The sequence below is a fragment of the Pogona vitticeps genome, chromosome 4, assembly GCF_051106095.1.
Source record: "Pogona vitticeps strain Pit_001003342236 chromosome 4, PviZW2.1, whole genome shotgun sequence".
In the NCBI taxonomy this organism is placed as follows: Eukaryota; Metazoa; Chordata; class Lepidosauria; order Squamata; family Agamidae; genus Pogona; species Pogona vitticeps.
This window is the reverse complement of record NC_135786.1, coordinates 212,639,666-212,662,635: the sequence shown is the minus strand read 5'-3', so window position 1 is coordinate 212,662,635 and position 22,970 is coordinate 212,639,666. Positions and strand designations below refer to the sequence as shown.

Genomic DNA, 22,970 nt, shown 5'->3' with positions numbered 1-22,970 from the left:
TGAGGAACATGTGGCCCTCCAGATGCTGCTAGACTACAGTTCGTATCATTCCTCACCATCAGTTACACTGGTGGAACTTACAGTCCAACAATTATCTGAAGCACTGTATCTCCCTATATAAGCTGACAATATGAGACAGTGGCTGTGGAATGCCCTTCCTCAAGAGGCCAGTTTGACTCCTCTCGTCTGCTCTTAAGGCAGCAAGCAAAAACCTCCCTGTTTAAGCAAGCATTTAACAACTGAATGTAATAGTTTTTTTGCAGGATGAGGTCATTTTTTCCCTCTTTCATATGATTCCCTGTTTTTAAAAATGGTTAAAGCTTTTATTGGTAGTTCTTAAATGTTACTATACATTTAATTGCTTTTTAATGTCATGCCTTATTAGTTTTTTCACGGTACCAATTTTTAATTAGTTTTGAGACGTCTTGGGTCCCTTTACTGGGAGAAAGGGGCACAGAACACCAATCCAATAAAATAAAAACTTCTGGAGGGCCCCTGGGTACACCTGGGCACATGGTAACAACAATGATGGATGAAAGGCCTAAGAATGAATGGAAGCCAACTTAACTTACCTAATCCTCAGAAAGATGGACTGACCAAGAGAGACGAGGCAAATCGTCAGCACTAAAATGTAGAAAGGCAACAGCGAGGACTGAGTAAGCCGCAAGAAGAAATCTTGGGATGGAGTTTGAAGAGATTCTTGACAGAGGAGCCAATTCACAGTGAAGTTCCTAGGAATGCCGAAAATAAAACATGCATAGTTTGGGGTGTGCCCTGTCAGGAGACAATCCCATCCCCTCACACTGTATCTGCACAGGTCTATCCTGTTGATATTTATGCAACACAGAATGTATGCTCACATGTATATGAATATTTATGACATGCTTGCAAAGAGCAGGATGCTCTATTTGCATAGAATGTTTTTAACCAATCAGATTGCATCTATGGTCAGCCAGGTTGTTATAAAAGGCTGTCAGGAGTCAGTGAGTGTCAGTCAGGGACCTGTACGATATGCAGAGTTAGAGGTAGAGTCCAATATGAGATCAGGACAGTTGGGGCTGACAGAGTCTTATGATACGTACCTCAGACACTCAGACTGAAATACAAATGTAACTGATATGTACTAGTGCTAAATAATAGTATTATGTATATAGCAATATAAGAAATTGATAACTATTTACCAGTGAATGTCTTTCATACCAAACATACCAAATATTTAAGTACTGTATTTCTGTAATACACACACATACACATATGTTTATTAATTCTTAAGTTATTTATTATATATAAACCAAGTCATTAGTGCTTATTTGAATAACTGCTGGCACAAACACACAATACAGGAGAACAACATTTTGCTCTATACTATTTAAATAGTGGTGATTTTTTCTAAATGCTTCCAGCTACAATATTCTAATTCTACTTTACAGGCTATAACTAATTTATTATAATCAAACCTAACATATCCTCCACTTAAAGAGATCTTAAGGGATTAAGATAAACATTTTGGTTATAAATGTGTGCTTTTGGAGCTCAAGCAGGCAATTCCACAATAGGAAGGGGTTGTCTGTAATGTTATTCATGCACGATGAAGAAAGCAGAAGACTGCAAAAGCTTTATTCCATCAGATTATAGTTACAGCTATGGTACTTATTTCACCCAGAAATCTCTTAGACAGGTAGTCTGGGTTTCACAGAACAGACTTCTTCCACTCCCTTATTTCCACATGACTTCATACAGTATCTTGTTTCCCTCGTCAATGGGTCTCCTTTGGAATTCCTGGCCTGGAAACGGAGCTTCTCTCCACTTGCAGGTATAAGAACAGGCCTGCTTGCTCTATGGCTTTATGCCCCTCAACTCCTCACATCCCCAAGGGGAAATCCAGTCCAGGAACCTTCTCTCTCAAGTTGCAACCAGTAATTAACTCTGCAACTTTTCCTTGCTTTTACAAAATGAAAGTCCAAGGTAATCTTATTCGTAAGTTCATAAATGACTACATACGAAGGATCATATTTTTCTAAGGCACTGAAAATCATGAGATCACGGTGTGTCTTGGTGTATGAAACTTCTGCATAAGACAAATGGGGGCTGATAAGTTTCTCAAGCTGGCTCTGGGGATCGTCTCCAGGGAACATAATCGGGAGCTGCCTGAGTTCGTCAAAATAATCACATAAAACTTACTTAGTTGTGTTTAAACCCAGCTTTACTTCAACTACTTTCATTAAATGCTCATTTTCTTTATAGGAAACGAACGTCTGAAAACAAACAAAAGTATGCATTAGGATTGCTTTATTTTTTAGTTACATACATAGCACACTGTAACAAATCACATAGAACTGTGTCAAGCATCCTTCATTAATTGCATTGCACTTCCTCCAAACAATAGTAGAAATACAGTTTTGCCAGGTCAATTTCACTACAGCAGGGATGGGGGGCCTCATAGTGCAGTGGTTAAACTGCTGGACTGCAGCCAAAACTGTGCTCACAACCCGGGATTCTATCCCAGGAAGCCGGCTCAAGGGTGACTCAGCCTTCTATCCTTCCGAGGATCAGTAAAATGAATACCCAGCTTGCTGGGGGAGGGGGGGAATGCGTAGCCTGCATAATTAACTTGTAAACTGCCCAGAGAGTGCTTGAAGCGCTATGCAGTGGTATATAAGCATCATGCTTTACTTTTTTTTTAACAAGCCCCATAATCCCCAATCATTGGCCCCACTAGCTGAGGCTGAAGTGGCACTCTAATATGACAACCCACATCTACTTCCTTTCATTCTCTAACAAATGCAACATTTTAAACTAATCATTAAACAGTATGATCATAAAATACTGAATGTCTAAGCTGCAAAATATCTATAAATAGAAAAAGGAATGGTGGTCCATTTTTTAAAAAATAAATAAATAAATACTGTACTCCCCCTACAAACTATATGAAGACATAAGGGACATACCATTGAAATACCAACTCTGTAGGTTTGTGTTTTTGGACTACAACTCCCAGAATTCACTAGGCACCATGGCCACTGCTGCCTGGGGAACTCTGGAAATTTCAATCCAAAAGGACAAATCCACACAGGTCTAATACCAACCATGATTCCTCATAGCAAGTATTGCATCTATGAGGCAATATGCCACAGCTGAAAGTACCCTGCTGCGAACAGAGCTTAGAAAAGTTACTTCGCTAGACCACCACTTCCAGAACCTCCCCACTGTCATGACTACTAGCTACACTAGCTCTTTAAGTCCTCAACACTGACTTTTTCAAGCTTTGCTCTTGGCTGTCACACATCAGACCTCCATAAAAGTAAAAAAACCAGCAGAGCAGGATGCTTTCTAAAGATCACAGTAGGAGTGTACCATTCCTTTTTTTGGGGGGGGGGTGGATAGGCGGGTGGGTGAGGGCTATAATTCCTGGAATTCCTCAAAAAGCTAAATGACAACCTCTGCACTGTAAACCAGTTTTGGTCCCAATTGTGGCAGAAGGATGACATATAAATCCGATTAAAAATGATAAGGAAACAATGCTAGAAATAACCGATTACTGTCCTCTCATGTAGCACATCATTGTTTTAGATGCTGTTAAATTAAGCTAGGAGAGGATTTTTGGGCGGGGGGCGGTAATGTTTCACCATTCCTGCTAAAAGAACTCGAAGAGTTGTAGTCCAGAAAAGCAACTTCTCTAAGGCATCATTTTAATATAATTTGCTATATGGCCACCTATTGGAAGAAAAATCCCAAAAAATAAATGAACCTTTGAACAGTGGCCTCAACTTCCTGGCTTCACCTCTCCTTCCCCAATGTCTTCCCATTCCTGTCCTTATCTGGGTTCTACAAAAACACTGTAAGCAACGTTAAGAGCTTGGAAAATGCACATGCACTTCTCCTTTGTTGTGGCTGCCCTTATGTGAGTAGATAGATGGCTGGTTTCTTTATCACTTCAGTCCATAAACTTTTTTCATGGAGTTAAAAACCACACAAAAGAGGCTGTGCATTCTCCTACACAACTCCGTTTAGAGAAACAACCAAATACTGTCATACCATCTATGATTTAATGAATTTTTTAAAAAAAGAAAAAAAGGTTTACCTTTGCTACTAGATTCAAAGTCACTGTCACTGTGAATACCAAATAAAAATAAACGATTTTTAGCATCCTTGAAAGAAGCGTCCCCTTTTTTGTGTTCATCTGCAAGGGAAGAATAAAATTATGTTTATAACAAAGATAAACAACTTCCAGTGTGCACACCACTGTGGTGTAGTGAATGGGACTCCAGACACATGGGTCACATCCCAACTTTACCATGAAAACTCACTAGGAGATGGCAATGTTAAACACCTCCTTGAACATCTCATAGACTGCAAAAGCCATATTAGGGGCACAGTAAGTCAGAAGCAACTTGATGGAACGTAACTATGACAAAAGCAACTTCTAGGGGCAGAGTCCATACATAGAACTCCATCAATCATACTTCTGAAATTTGGTGATGTCTGTCTCACAGCTCTCTATGGTGAGAAGGGTGTCAAAAGTTCCCTCTTCCATCAAAGAGCTATTGGTTGGGAAAGGATGATTAGGTAGCTTGGTTCAGTTTTTGTGGTCTGGGTGGTTTGGTTTGTCAGTAATGGCAAAAGGCCACAACAACAAAAACCTTGCAGGCGAAAAAGTTTTAAAAAAGAAAAAAAAACATGGTGGCCCTTTAAAGACTAACTTTTATATTTTTTAATCTGAGATTTCATGAATTTTATGTTTCATTTTATTTTCACCTATAATGCTTGCACAGACAAACACAGCTACCCCTTCTACAAAAAAGACCTTAAGTGAGCACATCGGGCCATGTGCTGCCCACTCCTGCTTCACAGAGAAACATCAATAGAGAAATGAAACATCAATACAGAAATGCATAGGGCAATTCAATCATCTTCCAGTTATTACCTGAAGGTATTTTGCCAGCAATGCAGCAGCAACAAGACTTAGTAGTGGAGAAACTAATAAAGCTGGATTTTCAAACTGTAACATGTATCCCAGAAACAGAGAAAAGAGGTAAATTTTATACACTTCGTGTACCTGTAGAAGGGGAATATAAGGTAAGGTAAGATGAGATCAGCTAAGACAAGACATGATACTGCTACACTAAAGCATCTTAGTTACCTCACATGCAAGAAGCTGTAGAGGGTCTTAGTTGTTCTACACGCAAGAAATTATAATCTTCTAAAATATTTACTGCCAGTGTAATCTATGCCCACCTGACCTAAAAAAACTGAGCTGTCAGAAGGCTGAAAACAAAATACAGTGGTGCCTCGCATAGCGAGGTTAATCCGTTCTGGATTAACCTTCGCTATGGCAAAACATCGCTGTACGGAACGAAAAAGCCCATTGGAATGCATTAAACTCAGTTTAATGTGTTCCAATAGGCTGCAAAACTCACCGTTCAGCGAGGTTGCTCCATTGCGGCAGCCATTTTCGTGCCCTCGGTAAGCGAGGGGAGGGCACGAAAACGCTGCGCACGGCCATTTCGGGGCTTCCGGCGGCCATTTTGGAGCCGCCGAACAGCTGATCCGCGGCATCGCTTTGCGAAGATCGGTAAGCGAAACGCTTACCGATCTTCGCAAAGCAATCTTTGCCCATAGGGGCCATCGGTATGCGATCGCATTTGCGATCGCTAAAACCTAATCACTCTGCGATTTCGTCGTTCTGCGGTGCGCTCGTTAAGCGAGGCACCACTGTAAAAGCATTACATTTAACAAGTAATTAAATAACATATTTCAACTGTCAAAATACCTTCTCTGTCTGTATGGGACCAATGACGTCTAGCAGGAAGAGAGAAATAGCCTGGATAAACAGCAGGTAGTGACTGTATTCCCACATCATCATGAAAGTGTATGTTGAAGCACTCACCAGCAAGTAGCAAAATTTCTGGGAAAAGCAGGGGCAAGGAGGAAATAGACAAGAGATAGATCACCTTAATTAGTTATTGGTAACTTATCTCTAAACATAAAAATCTTGATGCGCCACCTCAGTCCAATAACTGTGGTGTGTTGGACCAAGCCTGCCATTTCTTCCCAATGCTTGTTTATCAATTACATTACCTTTTAAAATATTTCTACCTTACCTCAGCAGAGGAGTTTATGTTGTTCTTTAAATAGCCTGTAAGAGCTGCAACTTGACAAGCAAAATACGGCAGGGCCCAGTTTTCCCTTGAAGGGATAGAGTAGTCTATCCTTGTAGTATCAGCCCTGAAAAACGGTAAATCAGAAACACAAAATGGAAATACTTTCATTTGAGTATTTGGAATACTGTCAAGCATGAACATTCAATTATGAATCATGCACTATTGATCTTCAGAGAAGCTACATATCAGTATCAGTCGCATATGACAGGAACCTTTCTAGACCTATCACGTTCTTTTGCCATGCAAAATGTTTTATATGGCCAGAAGCTAGTTTCCCTGGGAGCAAAGGCCACGCTCCTTAGTGATAACACGGTGCTACCCTCTGCCCCGCAAGAACAATGTCCTGCAATGGGCTTCAAGGCCTATTCCAGCCTTTGCAGGACAAAAGAAGAACAAGAATCACAAGGACAGGCCGCAGTTCTTATCCTTATTCACACAATCTGCTTCCTGTCTTTTAAAAACTCCAGTCAGTGAAACAAATGCAGTTCATGGGAATTTATCCCATCAGTGGAAGAGAAACGTCTACACTAAGATTCCTTCAAACATACCACATAAAGAAATGTTTTAAATGATTTGGAAATATCCAAATCACCTGTCCTAACAAAAGGTACAGTCAATCAATGAGACTAATGAAAGTGTTGACTTGATTCAATGAGTCTACTCTAGTTAGTATATACTCCAATTGTAAGGAATACAGTTGCTTGTGCCTTCAGATGGACGGGAGTATAATATCCATCCTCTACAGGCAGCACGGAGGACAAAGGCAGAGTTAAGCAGTAACAACATTTGAAGTGAGGGAGAGAGGAAGAAGAGAGGACACTACCAAAGCAGCACACCATCTATTATTTCCCAGGCCTGCTAGCTTATATCAGCCAGAGCAGAAGATGAGAAATGATTTTTACCCCAATAGATCTCTACTTTTCTGGAATTCACCACAATCACTGAACCCTGCAATAGGGACAAGGGAGATCACTTAAGCGGTCTGTCAGGTAATAGAGCTGAGGGAACATCAGAATCCTAAAGTACCCTCGGTTAACCCATTTTAGGGCCTACTGTTGGCAGATGTACAGGTGTGGAACTGTCATAGGTATGACCAGGATGTAAAATGCAGACAAAGGACCAGACTTTGGGAAAGTGACCGTTTGGACTATAAATCCCAGAACTCTCTGGCTATCACAGCCGTGCCAGACACACATCATTGTCGTTTAGTCATGTCCAACTCTTCGTGACCCCATGGACCAGAGCACGCCAGGCCCTCCTATCCTCCACTGCCTCCCGGAGTTGTGTCAAATTCATATTGGTTGCTTCGATGACACTGTTCAACCATCTCATCCAGACACACACTCCATCCTAAATGTCTCCTGTACATGTCAGGACTTCAGAAAACATCATATAAACGTTTAGTGGTTGTTTCAGCATTTTATACTGTCTGTTGCACCACCCTGCTTTGAAAGTATCTTAATTATTCCTAGTTTTTAGTCATATTGCTTGTTTATGGTTATTTGATGTTTAATTTTGATTTTTGATTGTTACCATGTTTATTGTTTTTATATTATTGTTTATTTGTTTTCGAGTTGTAAACAACCCAGAGTGGCCCTAGCAGCCAGATGGGTGGAATAAAAGTCAAACAAGCAAACAAATATGCACACTTTGCTTTACCTGTTAATGACGAACCAAGCAACAGTCAGCATCCCTGCTAGCCAAGTTCCACTCATAAGCCAGCTGGTTACAAAGAGTGCCGTCACATAGATCCCCTGCAAGCCAAATACGATGCCAATGTAAAAATATACAGGTTCAACAACTTCCTGGAAAAGAAAGATAAAAATACCATATATTTTAAAGACCTTTCAGGATTTGTAAGTAGCAGAGACATAATTAGAGCATAATTATTCAAAATTCACAAATGAAATACAGTGGTCCTGATCAAGAAGCTGTCCCAAAAACACAACCCAAAAAAGCGCTAGCTAGTTAATTTAGAAGATTTATGCAGGTGTCCTGCCAGAGAATCAATGCCTATAAAAATACACCTTAGCTCTGTTGTATTTTTGAAAAACATAAAATGGAGACACCTTCCTTGAGGCCTCAAATACTCTTAGGTGTGTCAGTTAGGAGCCTACAAGTATTCAGATAGAGTACTTCTATAAGCAACCTGCTAGGCAATGGGGTGGCGTGGGGCCCATTGGGTGGGTGTTCTGCCCAATGTCTGCAACCCCCTCCCCACTTAATGTTTGAAAACCTGCTCCAGAAGAACAACATGGGGAGCAGGACAGGAATCCCACAGGTTTAATCAGTGAACATCACCCTTCCTCTGTAAGGAATACCTGTCAGATCACAGTCTTTCTGATTATAGAACGGAACATTCTGGATCCAGCCAGAAGTGAGAATGTTACTTCAGAGGTTGGCGAGCTGCAATTCTCAGAATAGCCCATCAGCAGGGCCATGTTTTCCATTTCTGGGTGAACCATCATTATCAAGAACAATATTTCACTTTAATATTTACTTTAACGCATTTGAAGGGTTCAAAATTCACCACTTATATTACCCTCAGACAACTGAGGAACAGCAGGCCTGCTAAGTTGATGGGAATTCTTAGAGTATCTATTTTAATTGCATTCTAATCATTTTATCTTTTATTGTATTTTAATTGTATTAAATTGTTGTAAACCGCCCAGAGACCTTTGGGTAGAGTGGGCGGCATACAAATTAATTAATTAATTAATTAATTAATTAATTAAGTAGGCCAGTACTGTCCCATGCTGCAGATGAGAGAGTGGAACTGCACTTTCCATTGACCCACCTCGTGAGTTCATGGTAGGGTCAACCATGGAATCAGGGACTTGCTGGTTCACTCCACTAAGTCACAGTAACAGCTTCTCTGTAGGACCTACCATGTACAAAAATAAATGCCTGTACCTTGCTCTTTTTTGGATATAGTGTAACCCCCACCCTTCTCCCTAAACTTTTAAGGCAGCCTTACTGCAAATATGGTGGCTTTGATCGCCTCTTCTTAAAACAAAACAAAACCCTTTAAACTCATACTTAATATCTTGGTAGCACTCAAAAAATGTTCCAGGGTGAGGATATGGAAGTTTTGGTCTGCCAGATATTTTGGTCTACAACTCCCATCTTCCTCATTGTGCATGATGAATTATTAGGGATTATAACCCAAAACATCTGGAGGGCCCCAGTCCCCTACCCCTGCTGCCATTTCAGGACTTGTCCTGTCATTTTCTCTTCTGCATTTGTCCTGCAGAAGGTTATTTTTGGTATCCGTCTTGCCTTGTTGATTTGTTCCTTAATCATACTGGGTGGATATTACATCCTGTCTTTCCTTTGATGAGCCCAAGGCAGCTTATCTGGACCTTCTCTCCTCACTTGGCTCCTACAACAACTCTGTCAGGCTGTTTCTAACTGAGGAACAATGTCCCACCCATGATCACCAAGTGAGTTTCACATGGCTTGGTGAGGACATGAACCTGGATCTTCAAAGTCTGAACCCAATATGTCAATCACTACAAAAAATTGCTCTCTTTTTTTCATTCTGAGTACATGAAACAGTACTCACACAGTTCATTACAGTGGTGCCTCGCACAGCGAGGTTAATCCGTTCCGGATTAACCCTCGCTGTGTGAAACATCGCTGTACGGAAGTAAAAAAGCCATTGAAACGCATTAAACATAGTTTTATGCGGCACGTTTACTTACCGTACAGCGATGCCGGCAGCCATTTTCGCGCCCTCCCCTCGCAGAACAAGGGCGTGAAAATGGCTGCGATCAGCTGTCCGGTGGGTCCAAAATGGCCGCCGGAACAGCCGAAAGGGGCCGGGGCGCATTTCCGCGCCCTTGGTAAGCAAGGGGAGGGCGCGAAAACGCTGTCGGAAGCCCCGAAATGGCTGCACGCAGCGTTTTCGCGCCCTCCCCTTTTGGCTGTTCCGGCGGCCATTTGGGACCCGCCGGACAGCTGATTGTTGGGTCACAAAGCGAAGGTCGGTAAGCGAGCAGGTTACCGACCTTCGCTCTGCGATTTCCCGCCTATACGGGCACCGTTTTGCGATCGCATTTGCGATCGCAAAAACGGCCTCGTAGAGCGAATTCATCGCTCTACGAGGCGCCCGTTCTGCGAGGCACCACTGCACTAAGGTTTTGGAACCGACTGCTTTAGGCACTATGCATCCCTTTCATTTATTTCTTGGGAGAGTAAGAAGCAAGAGAAAGATGCATACTTCACTGCCGGAAGCTTGATATAAGATACTTGCTATCAGCTCTGGATACAAAGTCAGCTGTCGCACAGCATTCATGGTTTTCATTGACAGAGTGTTGTTGTCATGGGTAAGTTGATAAATGCCTAAAAGATGTGGGAAATGGTCTGCATTATTCATACACTTCTTCATAATTAAGAAGACAAACAGTTTCTACAACTAAAGCATCCACTACATTGTGAAGCTTCAGAAGAAGATGTCAGATGCCATCTCATCATGTTCATGGAGAAAAGAAAAGTCTAGACTGATTTTTTTTTTGAAGGGCGCTTTAGACTCAATTGTTTGGGGAAGCAAATAATTCAAAGAGTTTCCCTCTAATGTAACAAGCTTGCTTTCTGCTGCTCTACTGATTGAGAACCAAACCAATGGTTTCAAATTGCAAGAAAGTAAGTTACAGTGGAGTATTAGGAAGAATATTCTGCTGTTAATAGATGTTTGATGGCAGAATGGACTACCTTGGAAGGTGGTGTATTCCTCTTTGTTGAAGAGCTTGGATGGCCACCTGTCAAAGATTTCATAGTTACAGATTTCCTGCATAGGCAGAGAGTTGGACTAAATGATCTACTATTTTATGATCCTGTAAATACCTGTTCAGCTACAAAATCTGTATCTGTATGTTGATGATGAATCTGAGGTGGTCATCTACCACATATAAAATAAAATGCACAGACCCAGCAACAACTGGGGTGGGGAGTGACTATAGCTTTCAGAATCCTCCAGCCACCTTTGCCACTCACCATGTTGGCTGGGGGATTCTGGGAGATGTAGTCCAAAAAAAGTTAACTTCTCCAACCTCTGAGCTCCACAGTGAAAAGTTCAGTAGGCCTTCTTTGCAATCTAGCTCTTTACAAGCAACTAACCAGCAGGTCATGCTGTACTCCAGGACCACATCTGCATATTACAACAAAGCATAGGCTGGTTTGTTGACATTTGTTGCGTAGAAAGGCATCAAGTCACCTCTGCTAATAAGCCGTGGTTTCTCAAGCAGCCACGAACCATAATCTGAATCCATGGTTTGTTTCTGGCTTACAAACTGTGCCTTACTGGAGCCATGTCTTCACCTGTAAATTCTGAACCTACAACTGTGGCTTGTCCCCCAGGCTTGTTTCTCCAGAAGGCCACCATGGAACCAGAGCAGGCAAAAGTGGTGGTGAGAGAGACCAGCCAGAAGCCAGGAAGACAAGCTATAACTTGTTTGGTTGCGAGTCTTGCAATGTGTGGCCTAAGCAACAAGCCATTGTTTAAACCATGGTTTACAGTGACATGCCAACATGCTGTGCATGTATTAGCATAACTCAAAGAAAGGTGCCAGACGTTTAACTATATTCTTAAGTTTCACAAATTTCAACAGGACTTACAAGATATTTCATGTTCTGTAGAATTTAAGAAAAGCAAGAAGAAACCAATGAACTCAGAAAACAAAAATCTAGATGAAAACGTTTATGAACAAACTAGTACTGTATTGGTAAGAGGGTGTGCAGACTTCATCAAACTACCAAGTTTTCCAGGTCTACCTGCGCAAGAGTTTCCTGTAGCCTGAAAGCCTGCATATATTCTCTCCCCTTTTTCAAAATGTTTGTCAAAATAACAAGCTACCAAGTACTTAAGCCTTGTTTGATTCAATCTTAGTCATTATTTGAAAAGTCACTTTTTAAAACTGTATCTCCCACAATCCCTTAGCCAGCAGCATGGCCAGTGTTCACGGTAACTGGGGGATTCTGGGAGATGGGTTGTATAAAAAAAATATATAATAACCCTTTGAAGCAGTGGGCTATTTGTCTTACCTCTTTTAAAGGAGGGTGCCTTTAACAACTCCTTATAAAATGAGTAGTATATAGCACTATCACCTTGAAATGTGATTTCCCGTTCAAGCTCCTAGAAGATGGAACATGACAATATTATATACACATTTTACAAAAGACCATCTACTGTACTTTTCAATAGACTGAATTTATATTAAATCACAAGAAAACATGACGCTGTGCCATTTCCGTTCATAGGAAACGCAGACTGCCCACACCTGAAGTTTTCTGAAAATCACAACAGCATGATTATAAAGCCACAATAATAGGACTCATCTGGGAGTCTCTGAAACATAAGGAGACACTTTACACCTATTTGGAACAATACCCAGAGTTGGTACTGCCTACTCTGACCACCACCAGCTCTCAAAAGCCTAATGCCTGAAATCTTGTTTAGGCAGACAGCAGAGATACCAGGAAGCAAAATGGGATCATGACCTTGACCTCACCTGGTAACAAAGATATGATGCCACCAGGAAAGTAGAAACACAGGGGAAAAGTCTTCCGACCCCAAAAACGTACTGAATTACTAAACTAAACAGTATGGTCTAGTGGTCAGAGCATCTGTATGGGTTTAAATGGGATTTGGGAAAGCCAGATTCAAATTTCTAATCTTACATGGAATTCACTGGTGAACTTTCACCTGGTTGCTCACCCATTCTTGTAATCTCTCAGCTTGACCTATCCCATAGAACTGTTGTGAGGACAATGTATTGTGAATGCCATGAGGAGAACCCCATCAGCTCACTGAAGCTAAGACGGGAGACATTTCACTAACAGATAATGAAAAACTGGAACAACTGCAGGAAGTTTAGTGCCAACAATTTCCAACCCTGATCTAGAATAGAAGTAAGGGGTGAGACACACCCTGAAAATGGTTCTGCTTCCTTACCGGTCTGCCGGAGAACCAGAACTTGCGCTCATGGTACGTCGAAAGGTATACAGCATACATCATTCCACTTACAACTGCTGCAAGACAGCCGAAAAAAAGCTTTGCAAACCATGGGATTAAGACATCTGAAAAGTAACGTTACAAACCTCATGAAAATCCATCTGGGAGCTGTGTGGATTTTTTTTAATACACGAAGTATAAAGAACATTCTTTCAAGGTCAAACCAGTTTGTCATATCTCATTATGAATGGGAAACTCAGCTAGCATAGCCACAAGATATTTTGACAGACTTCCATTATAAAATCAAAAGAACTGAGCTACTTATGTTACATACTGATTAATTCTCCACTCACTCGCAGCTGTCATCTCTTCAAACAGCTATGTTTAACTAATATTGTTATACAATGTAACTTGGCAACCCATAATGAATGTTTCACTATTTTGCTTTTAATCTGGACTTAATTTTTTAAAATTTTTCAGTGCATACTTGACTTTTCTCTCTTCCCGGATGAAACAGGTAACTGAGGAGCGCAACTACTGCATGCGAATGAGCACAATGGAGTCCTAACAGATGCAGGTTGAATTTTTTTAAATGACAAACTATAAAAGGAGGTTGCACTTTGGAGGAGAAGGGGGCACTATTAGTTTAGCCACTTAGCTGTTTAAAGGCTACCTTCAACTGCTTTTCTTCTTTAAAGGGCGATACATCAGTGTTCATTGCATGATGATGTATCTGGAACCTTGCAGGAAAGAAAGCAGTTGTGCATGTTGAAACAGTCATGTTTGACCAAAAAATATGCCCAGAATGAAATCAGTTCCAAACCTCTTTTTTTTTCTCCCCTTCCTATTCCTTCACTAAAATAAATATATAAAATCACAGTCTTCAGAGATTGCTTTTAATAAAAAGGTAAAATAAAAACCAGAGGATATTCAGAACACACAATTTCCTCTCTAGGGCACACCTTCTACAAATGAAACAAAGCATCTCCTTTGCTTATTTCAGCCTGCTTTGGAGCAACTTATATATTTAATTATATAAAGACAATTTAGTTATTTTGGTGTCCAAAATATTCAAGTCACCCAAGAATAATTTCCACAGTTCTTTGGAGAGAACATACCAATTACAGTACTGTACTTTGTTTCTTAGCTGCTTTATATTTCTCATACATATGACGACGCGGCTGGAAGGCAAGAGAGCCACACATCAACTTATACGAAAAATCATCTACAGCAGTTATTCCCAGCCTTAGGTAATCCAGGTGTTCTTGCACTGCAATTCCCAGAAGTTTTCACCACCACCAGAGCTGGCCAACGTTTCTGGGAGTTGCAGTCCAAGAACACCTGGGTTACCCAAGGTTGGGAACCACTGATCAATAGCAACATCGAAATGGTAGTCTTCCTTTCAAGAAAGTAAACAGTACATCAGCGTTAACTGCAATGTAATACTCAGGCTTTGGAAAGACTACTCACATTGAAACTATTCCTTGAGTCATCAGAACTCCATGTAGCTGAATAAGTAGGCGGGCAGAAAAGGAATAATCTCGCCCTACTTTGCAGCCTTTTTAGTAGAAGTTTTCTCTCCCCCCCCCTTCCTGTTTGCTTAAGAGGTTAATAATATACAGGCAGGACTTCCACAGGCAGAATGATGGAATCCAACAAAGCTGGAGTATATCCCCCCTCCCCATTGCCATCCTCCTCAAAACCAAGCAAGGAGGGGCTGAGAAACCCTTCGAAGCTACCTTTTGGATAGCACAGCAGGCAAAGAGGAAAGAAGGAAGGTTCACTGCAACCTCCAAGACAGTCCTAGATACACCACCATGTTCCATGCATTCCATGGAGGAAGGGATTCCTTCCTCTGCTGCCAGCATGGGCACACAGGCTACGTCTAGAACTGTGTTGATGGTTACAGTGGGACCTTCTTAGCAAGTTGATCAAATGTTTTGCAGGCCAGTAACTTCAGTGGGCTTATTTACAGGGCTGGGCCCATAAGCAGCATTCCACAACCAGGAGTTTTTCCCAGCATAAAGATTTTCACATGTACTTTACACAACATTAGCAAAGTTGATTTGTAATACACACACACACACACACACACACACACACACACACACACACACACACACACACACACACACACACACACACACACACACACACACACACACACACACACACACACACACACACACACACACACACAAAACTTCATTATGATAAACATGAAATACTGGAAAGAAAAGGAGATGCACAGCTTACATCTTGGAGATTTTTTCTTCTTTTTGCTTTCTTCATTCTCTTGTTTAGGAGCATCTTCTTCAGCTTCTGTACAAGTTGATTTCTTTCTCTTCCTCAGGTCTATAGCTCCTGATTAACAAATCCAAAATGTATTCTTATCCTATATACAATTACCACTAAATTCAAAGGAACTTACTTCTGAGTAAACATGTGCAGGGCTACACTGTTAAGCTCCCATGTGGAAGGAGATGACTATCTGACAAAGCAATGCTATTTAATTCTGCTGTAAATTAAATTCTTAATTGTGTTAAAGAGAAAGCAAAGCACTAAAGAGTCTGAAAGGCTATCATTCTGTCTTAATCCCAGCATTCAGCTTTTAAGCATCATTATTCATGTAACCAAAGCCGAACTCATTTGCATGAGATGGTGATGTCTTGAAGAACTCTAAACTTTGCATATACGGAGGGGGGGAATTGTTATGGAGAAAAGCTAGTCTCTCATGAGTAAGATAGGACCCTGGAAACATTTCCAGTTTTTTTTTATCACAACTCTCAGAATACCTCAGCCAGTACAGTCATACAGGCCATGAAATTTTGGAAGTTGTAGTCTGACAAGTTACTTTTTCCTAGCTTTAAGTAAGATAAAGTTTCAAATGCTATAATCAAATCATGCTGGCTTTTTTACAGAAGGATACCCAATGCAGTGTAGTAGATAAAGGGAGCAATCAGGACTCTGGAGACCTAGGTTAAATCTCTACTCAGCCGTGGAAACTTACAGGGTGTATGTGGCACCGGTAAAATCACTCCTTAAATACTGACCTTGAAAGCCCTATTAGGGTTGCTGTAAGTTGGTTCTGACTTGAGAACTCACAACACACATTTTACAAAACACAGATAAGTTTAGATTTATTAAACCTTTTCACAGAAGCTTTGAATTCTCTTTTGGTGATGAAGACAAAATATAGATGGGTCCATATAGTTTTACTGTATGGCACTGAAAATATTCTACTTACACACAAACACACACACAAACAGAATTTAAAATCATATTTAAAGCACAGACCAATCATAGCTTGTTAAGAATTTCTTGGATGAAGAAAGTAAGCAAAGGAGTAGTACACTACTAGTAAAGACCATAAAATTGTTAAATACATAAAATGGGGAAAGTTAGAATACTTCCATCACAGGAGAAACAAAAACTACAGATTGTTACAGTCACTCATTCAAGAAGAAATATATTGGGGGGAAAAGGCACAGGAAGGAGAAGAATTTATTGGCTATGAAGCCTTGGGGGCTGGTCTGGATGCAACACAGCATCACTGTTCTAGAGTTGCCACATCCAAACTCAAAAGAGCCCTTGTGATGTTCAATTTCCAGTGGGGAGAAGAACAACAAGGGGGGGGGGAGTTGATGACAGGAAACTCAGAGTGATGAAACATTATACAGTACTCCTCTCTATCAAAAATAAGCAGTCAACTAAATCACCTGTACATCAACTTTGCACAGCTCTTGGACTGTTACCAAAATACATCGTCACGAGTATTTCTGCTGTTTACATTTGCTCCTGCTTTAAAAATAAATATGTTGTTTTCACTCCTAAGTACAGTATCTTTCACAAGGTGAAATGAAAGCTGAACAACCCAAGTTCTAAAAATAGATGCAAGATTTTTCATATAATTAAGACTGCTACATTTCCAAACATCCACAAAAATGAAAAAATGGCAAACTAGAAACTATCAGCCAGTAGCTGTAATGGCTAAATGGAATGTCCCAGCCAGAGGCAAAACTGTTCTGAATACCAGATAATAGGATAAACAACTTTACTCGTGCTATGGTTTCAAGCTTCCAAGTGATACCTTCCAGGTCCTTGACAGAACCAGAATAATGGATCCATTTCACCTTGGCCTGGACTGGCAGGGCTCTTCTTATGTCCTTATGAAAAAGCTTTACCAGGGTTTGGAAGTCTAAGGGAATTATAAACTAAGAATGGGCACCTTGTGTCTCTCCAGATGTTGTTAGACAGATACTCCCATCAATCCCAGCTGGCTGTACAGCTCTGTAGTTTAGGTATCTGGTTGCAAAGTCAGAGGTTGGAAGTTCAGTTCCTCACTGGGCATCCCAGAAGAGCTAGCCTGTGTGGCCTTGAGCAAGCTGCACAGTCCCAAAGTGTCCTCAGAAAATAGGAACAATAAATCACTTCTGAGTACTCTCTAGAAAACCCTGAAAAGGGTCACCGTAACTCAGAATTGACTTGACAACTGGCAGGCTAGGAGTACCCTGGGGAACACTCCTCAGTGTGCTGTCCATCTCTTCGAGTGAAGATGTGGTAGGAAGGATAACAATGGTGGAAGAAACTGTGAAAGGACTACAGTGGTGCCTCGCTTAACAATGTTAATTCGTTCCAGCGAAATCACTGTAGAGCGAAAACGTTGTAAAGCAAAATTAAAAAGCCCATTGAAATGCATTGAAAACCATTCAATGTGTTCCAATGGGCTGAAAACTCACTGTCCAGCAAAGATCCTCCATAGGGGCGGCCATTTTAGGTGCCTATAGAGCAAGGAATCTGTCCAAAAACACAGCGGGGAGCCATTTTGAGCACCCGGTGGCCATTTTGAAAACCCGACAATCAGCTGTTTTGATTGTCATAATGCGAAGAATCGGTTCCCGAAGCAGGGAACCGATCTTCGCAAAGCAAAAAAAACACAAAAAAAACATTTAAAACATTGTTTTGCGATCGCAATTGCGATCGCAAAAACATCGCCATGAAGTGGATTCGTCATTATACGGGGTAATCATTAAGCGGGGAAAGACTGTATGTCTAAGTGACAACATACAGAAAAACCAGGGAAAGGATCCGACAGAGGGCAACACTTTGGTGGGAGTAAAAGGGGATATAAAAGGAGGCGAGGAGGATAGAGGGGGGCAGTTGGAATCAGTAGAGGAGGAGGCATGTTGTTGGGTGGCGGAGGAGAAAGATGAACAAGAGAAAGACTGGGTAGAAATAGTGCAAAAAGACCCGTGGACAGGGGAATGGACTGAGTTTAAAGTACCTAAGAATATGCAGAGGAAGAGTGGAACAAACAAATATATTGCAAGCCGCCTTATCAGGGCAAAATTGAGGAAAGAGAGCAGAGAGTGGCAGAAAAGGGAGGCCCAGAGAAATGAAAACGGGGCATATTCAGAAATTCCTGGGAGACCCCATTGGGAGACCCAGGCAAGAAAGTTTGGGAGCCTCAGGTGGGGTGGATTTTTCACCCTCGCCAGCAAAGTGAAGCAATGCGGTAACTGAAGAGTCAGACATCCCACGCAAGTGGCAGTATGAGTTTAGCTCAACGCCTCTACCTGTTGAGAGGGATTTGTTATTGTTTGATGAAAAGGCAGTTGAAAGGAAACCTCTGAAGCAAGAGTCTGAGTCAGTTACCAATGTTAATTCGAACAAGTTTTTAAAAATAAAAGAACCATTGTCATTAACAGATGGTGCTCAAAAGTCTTCTGGGCAAGACACTGAAGAAAGAAGAGGGAACTGTATCCAGTCACAACACCTCTCCCTCCCGCCACTCATCAGTCCTAAGCCACATAAAATGATAGGAGTTGCAATCTAAGAACATCTGGAAAGCCACATGTTTCTCATCTCTACTATAAGCCCTATACTATGAAAAACAAGCTTACTCATCTGGAAACACAGAGAAGACTGCTGACTATCTTAATCAATATGGTGCTACTTTGCACACAGTTAACTGGGAGTCATAAAATCTCATCATTCTACTGCAATTAGGGCCAGTCCTACCATTAGGTAAAGTGAGGGGACAGATGCCGAGAGGCAGCAGCAAAGTGTTGCAGAGCTGTATGCCATATGGCTTCTCCTGCACCCTCTAAGCTTTCCTGAAACGTCACAGATGTGACAGTGACACTCTCTCATTGATGTTGTTTAGTTGTTAAGTCGTGTCCAATTCTTCGTGACTCCATGGACCAGAGCATGCCAGGCCCTCCTGTCTTCCACTGCTTCCCGGAGTTGGGTCAAATTCATGTTGGCAGCTTTGATGACACTGTCCAACCATCTCGTCCTCTGTCGTCCCCTTCTTCTTTTGCCTTCACACTTTCTCAACATCAGGGTCTTTTCCAGGGAGTCTTCTCTTCTCATCAGATGGGCAAGGTATTGGAGCCTCAGCTTCAGGATCTGTCCTTCCAGTGAGCACTCAGGGTTGATTTCCTTCAGAATGGATAGGTTTGTTCTCCTTGCAGTCCAGGGGACTCTCAGGAGCCTCCTCCAACACCACAATTCAAAAGCATCAATTCTTTCGTCGTCAGCCTTTTTAATGGTCCAGCTCTCACTTCCATACATCACTACTGGAAAAACCATAGATTTGACTATGTGGACCTTTGTCAGCAAGGTGATGTCTCTGCTTTTTAAGATGCTGTCGGCATAACCCATAACTCTTAATTACTTAAGCCCCTTCGCCACTACAAGGCAGCAATCCATGAAGGGGGCTCTCTCATTACTAAAATGTAAAGAATAATCAACTGCCAGTTCAGTTCAGATTTCATACATGGAACAGGAAAGGGCAACATCATCTTCACTGCTTCAGGCAGCGAAATGTCTCTGATCACCTAACCAGAAATCTCCCAGAGACCTACAAGTAGATTCAGATCTACCTTCTGCATTCCCCTCTACCTCACAGCACATTCAAGAGTAAAGTTCTGAACTTTAAGTTAGTCTATCAAGACTTGTTATTTTTGCCATTGTTATGTACCTAGTTGGAACTGACATATAACGACCCTAACCGGGCTTTAAAGGCAAGTGAGATATTTAAGGAATAGTTTTACCTGTTCCAGTCCCCCCAGTGAGTTTCCATGGCTGAGCAGGGATTCAAAACCAGGCCTCCTGAGTCCTGGTCCAGCACTGTATCCACTACCTCACATTGGGTATCCCATGAAGACAGTTAGGTTATTTAGGTTTTTAAATAACCCTAGATACTGATGGTTGAAAACATCAACAAAACTAAACAAATCTGATTTCAATGATACCACATTGTACAAAGAAGGCAGAAGTTATGTGATAAAGTCATGCTTAGAAGTAAAATCTAGATTTTCTTTAAACGATACCTACAAAGGATAGAAGCTTGTGTTATGAATTGCTTAAATCCACTTGACTTTTGAGAACACAACCTATAAACGGAATCCCCACTCTCCTCTCTCTATTTTGTCCCTCTTTTCCTTAACTTCTTCCATGCTTACAGGTGAAGAGATAACAGAGGTGGCAGGCAAGGACAAGAAATGTTTCACGAAGGTGGAAACGGTTAGGCAAAATGAGACTCACTCTCTACTTTCCTGCACTTTTTAATGGACATGAATGAAAAAGAGACCAATAAACCTTCAACTAACAATAAAAATTGCTCAGTTGCTTCGTCAATTTGTCTTGAACAGGAAACGGGAATAATATCAAGTATAACAGCTTTAGTGTAACTTGAAGGCCCAGATTTGAACAGGGGAAAGGGAGTGGTAAGAAGCTGTTTCTCCAGTTTTCCAAATGTTTTAGTGAACTGGTTCACACATCACAACAAGGCAGAGTTCCACTGATGGTATCCAATCGCTCCCATCTACAGAGCCATTAACTGCAGGAGGGAGCAACTCTGCCCCCCTAAGGTATTCTTCAACTGCAATTCCTGGTTCAATGTAACATCAGACAGGAGGCAGCATTCTGGCTTGCTCCTTCCCCCAACAAGGCACAGCACTGTTTCCTGCCAGGCTCATATAGCACATTAAACAAGTAGCCTGACTCATTTAACCTTTTCTCCTGCAAGGAGTGCTTCTTGAAGACGCACTAACATTCTGGGTTATCCTGAAATTCTAGCCTGCTGTTACATTTGAATGTGCCAATGCATCTTATTTGTCACCTCTTAAGATTTACCTCTCAGCTTTTGATCAGATAATCTCCATGCTGTCTTCCGTTGGTATTAAACAGTGTAGTGTAAGATTATTATTAACCCTGATTTTACTGGTATTCACTATATATTGGAAACCATCCAGAGTGCTCTATGAAGCCATGTTGTCAGGATACACATTTTAAAAAATGATTTAAGTCAGAAAGGAAGGCAGGAAGGCCAAAAATAAAGAGCGTCCACACAGCTGACCGCCTTTGCGTATTATCCCCTCTACATAGAGAATAAGGCTCCTTCATGATGGAAGAAGCACAAACCCTACCTCCAGATTTCATCCCCACCCCCATAAACAAGAACTTAGTTTCTGCCCGCACGACCTGCAAAGAAGCCCTTGCTTAGACAATGAATAGATTACTTTGCCCTCTCTCTGCCTGCATGACCAAGGCTTCATTTGTAATCAGAAATTATTTGCAAAATTCAGAGGCCAAACTTCAAAGAGAAAAGGGAGTGGAGGAAGGGGAGAGAAATGCCCATATTTCTTGGCCGTTCTCCTGTTCTTGCCTCTCTTCTTATCGCTCCCTCTGCAGTCCTCTTTCTAACGTGCAAAACCTTCCTCCCCAGGAATGTACTCCGGCCACCTTTAGAGTAATCCCCTCCTGGAGGTGGAGGGCGGTGGGCGGAATGGAAAGAAAGGAAAACTCTCACCTTCTTCCATCGCCAGCCACTACCGTGACTGAAATTCCCCCACAGCAGGACGCCGGTTCCTCTAGTGGGCTCCCCACGGCCAAGCAGTGTGTTGTGGGGGCTTTCGTCCTTTTTTCGCGCCTAGTCCCACTCGAGAACACACACAACACACCCCACGACTGCAGCAGAGATTGCCTTTCACTTCCTGTTAGCGCCCCTATACCGAGCCAGCATCTCTTCCTTTAATTCAGGACCAGGCGGAACATTGCATCGGCGATAGAGAAAACAAGCCGAACGGAATTCGAGACGTACCGAAGCAATGCCAATTCTCTGTACACAACTTCCGCCCTGAAATTCTCCTTAAATAGGCAGCCCTCTGCACTACAATGCCCCCTTTTCGTTTGTGCGGAAGATGTTCATTCATTCATTCATTCATTCATTCACACACACCAGTTCCAAGACGGAGAACTAAATCCCCCACTAGATAGCCTTTGAAATTATTTCTGCCTCATAAGTGGTTGATCCGTACAGAGTTTTTACTTTATGCAGAAAAGTCTGGGGGGGGGGATTTGGGTCATCTTTGTACAGAATCCAAAACTAAGGGTTGGTTTATTAGACCAGTAAAACAAGGACAAAAAAAGCATAGCTTTTGACGTTATTGTTTTAGCTTTGTTGTTCACATGGTGCCCAGGGTAAAGAGTTACTGTAGTCCTATTTTACAAGCTTGTTAAGCAGAAAGTGGGAGATTGGCTGAAGATCTAACAAGGATGGTTGAGCAGGGATTTAAAAAATCTAGGTTTCCCCCACAGCCACTCCAATGCTAACATTGGCATGTTATCTATGTCTTTAGAATCAGTGAATGGTAAACCACTTCTAAGTACTGTACTCTCTATCTAGACAACCTTGAAAAGGGTTGCAGCAAATCACAACTCACTTGATGACACACAATTATTATTTAATTCATTCTAAAAGAGGCAAAGTCTCTGAGCATAGTTTATTATTATTATTATTATTATTATTATTATTATTATTATTATTATTATTATTATTATTATTATTA

The 22,970-nt window shown here is 41.5% G+C and overlaps 1 protein-coding gene across 1 annotated transcript in view; it reads right to left on the bottom strand.

Annotated features, from left to right (window-relative positions):
- The window catches only part of DPY19L4 (dpy-19 like 4), a 41,972-nt gene extending 19,761 nt beyond the window's left edge, over positions 1-22,211 (bottom strand). Inside the window, exons 1-12 of the mRNA XM_072999132.2 lie at positions 21,932-22,211; positions 15,370-15,477; positions 13,114-13,238; positions 12,204-12,294; positions 10,384-10,505; positions 7,821-7,966; positions 6,102-6,225; positions 5,771-5,905; positions 4,925-5,056; positions 4,082-4,180; positions 2,182-2,255; positions 573-731 (exon numbers count right to left, since the gene is read on the bottom strand). Of these exons, the coding sequence (XP_072855233.2) occupies positions 573-731; positions 2,182-2,255; positions 4,082-4,180; positions 4,925-5,056; positions 5,771-5,905; positions 6,102-6,225; positions 7,821-7,966; positions 10,384-10,505; positions 12,204-12,294; positions 13,114-13,238; positions 15,370-15,477; positions 21,932-21,941 (1,325 nt within the window). The 5' untranslated portion in view covers positions 21,942-22,211. The remainder of the gene's footprint in view (positions 1-572; positions 732-2,181; positions 2,256-4,081; positions 4,181-4,924; positions 5,057-5,770; positions 5,906-6,101; positions 6,226-7,820; positions 7,967-10,383; positions 10,506-12,203; positions 12,295-13,113; positions 13,239-15,369; positions 15,478-21,931) is intronic.
- Positions 22,212-22,970: the final 759 nt, after the last annotated feature.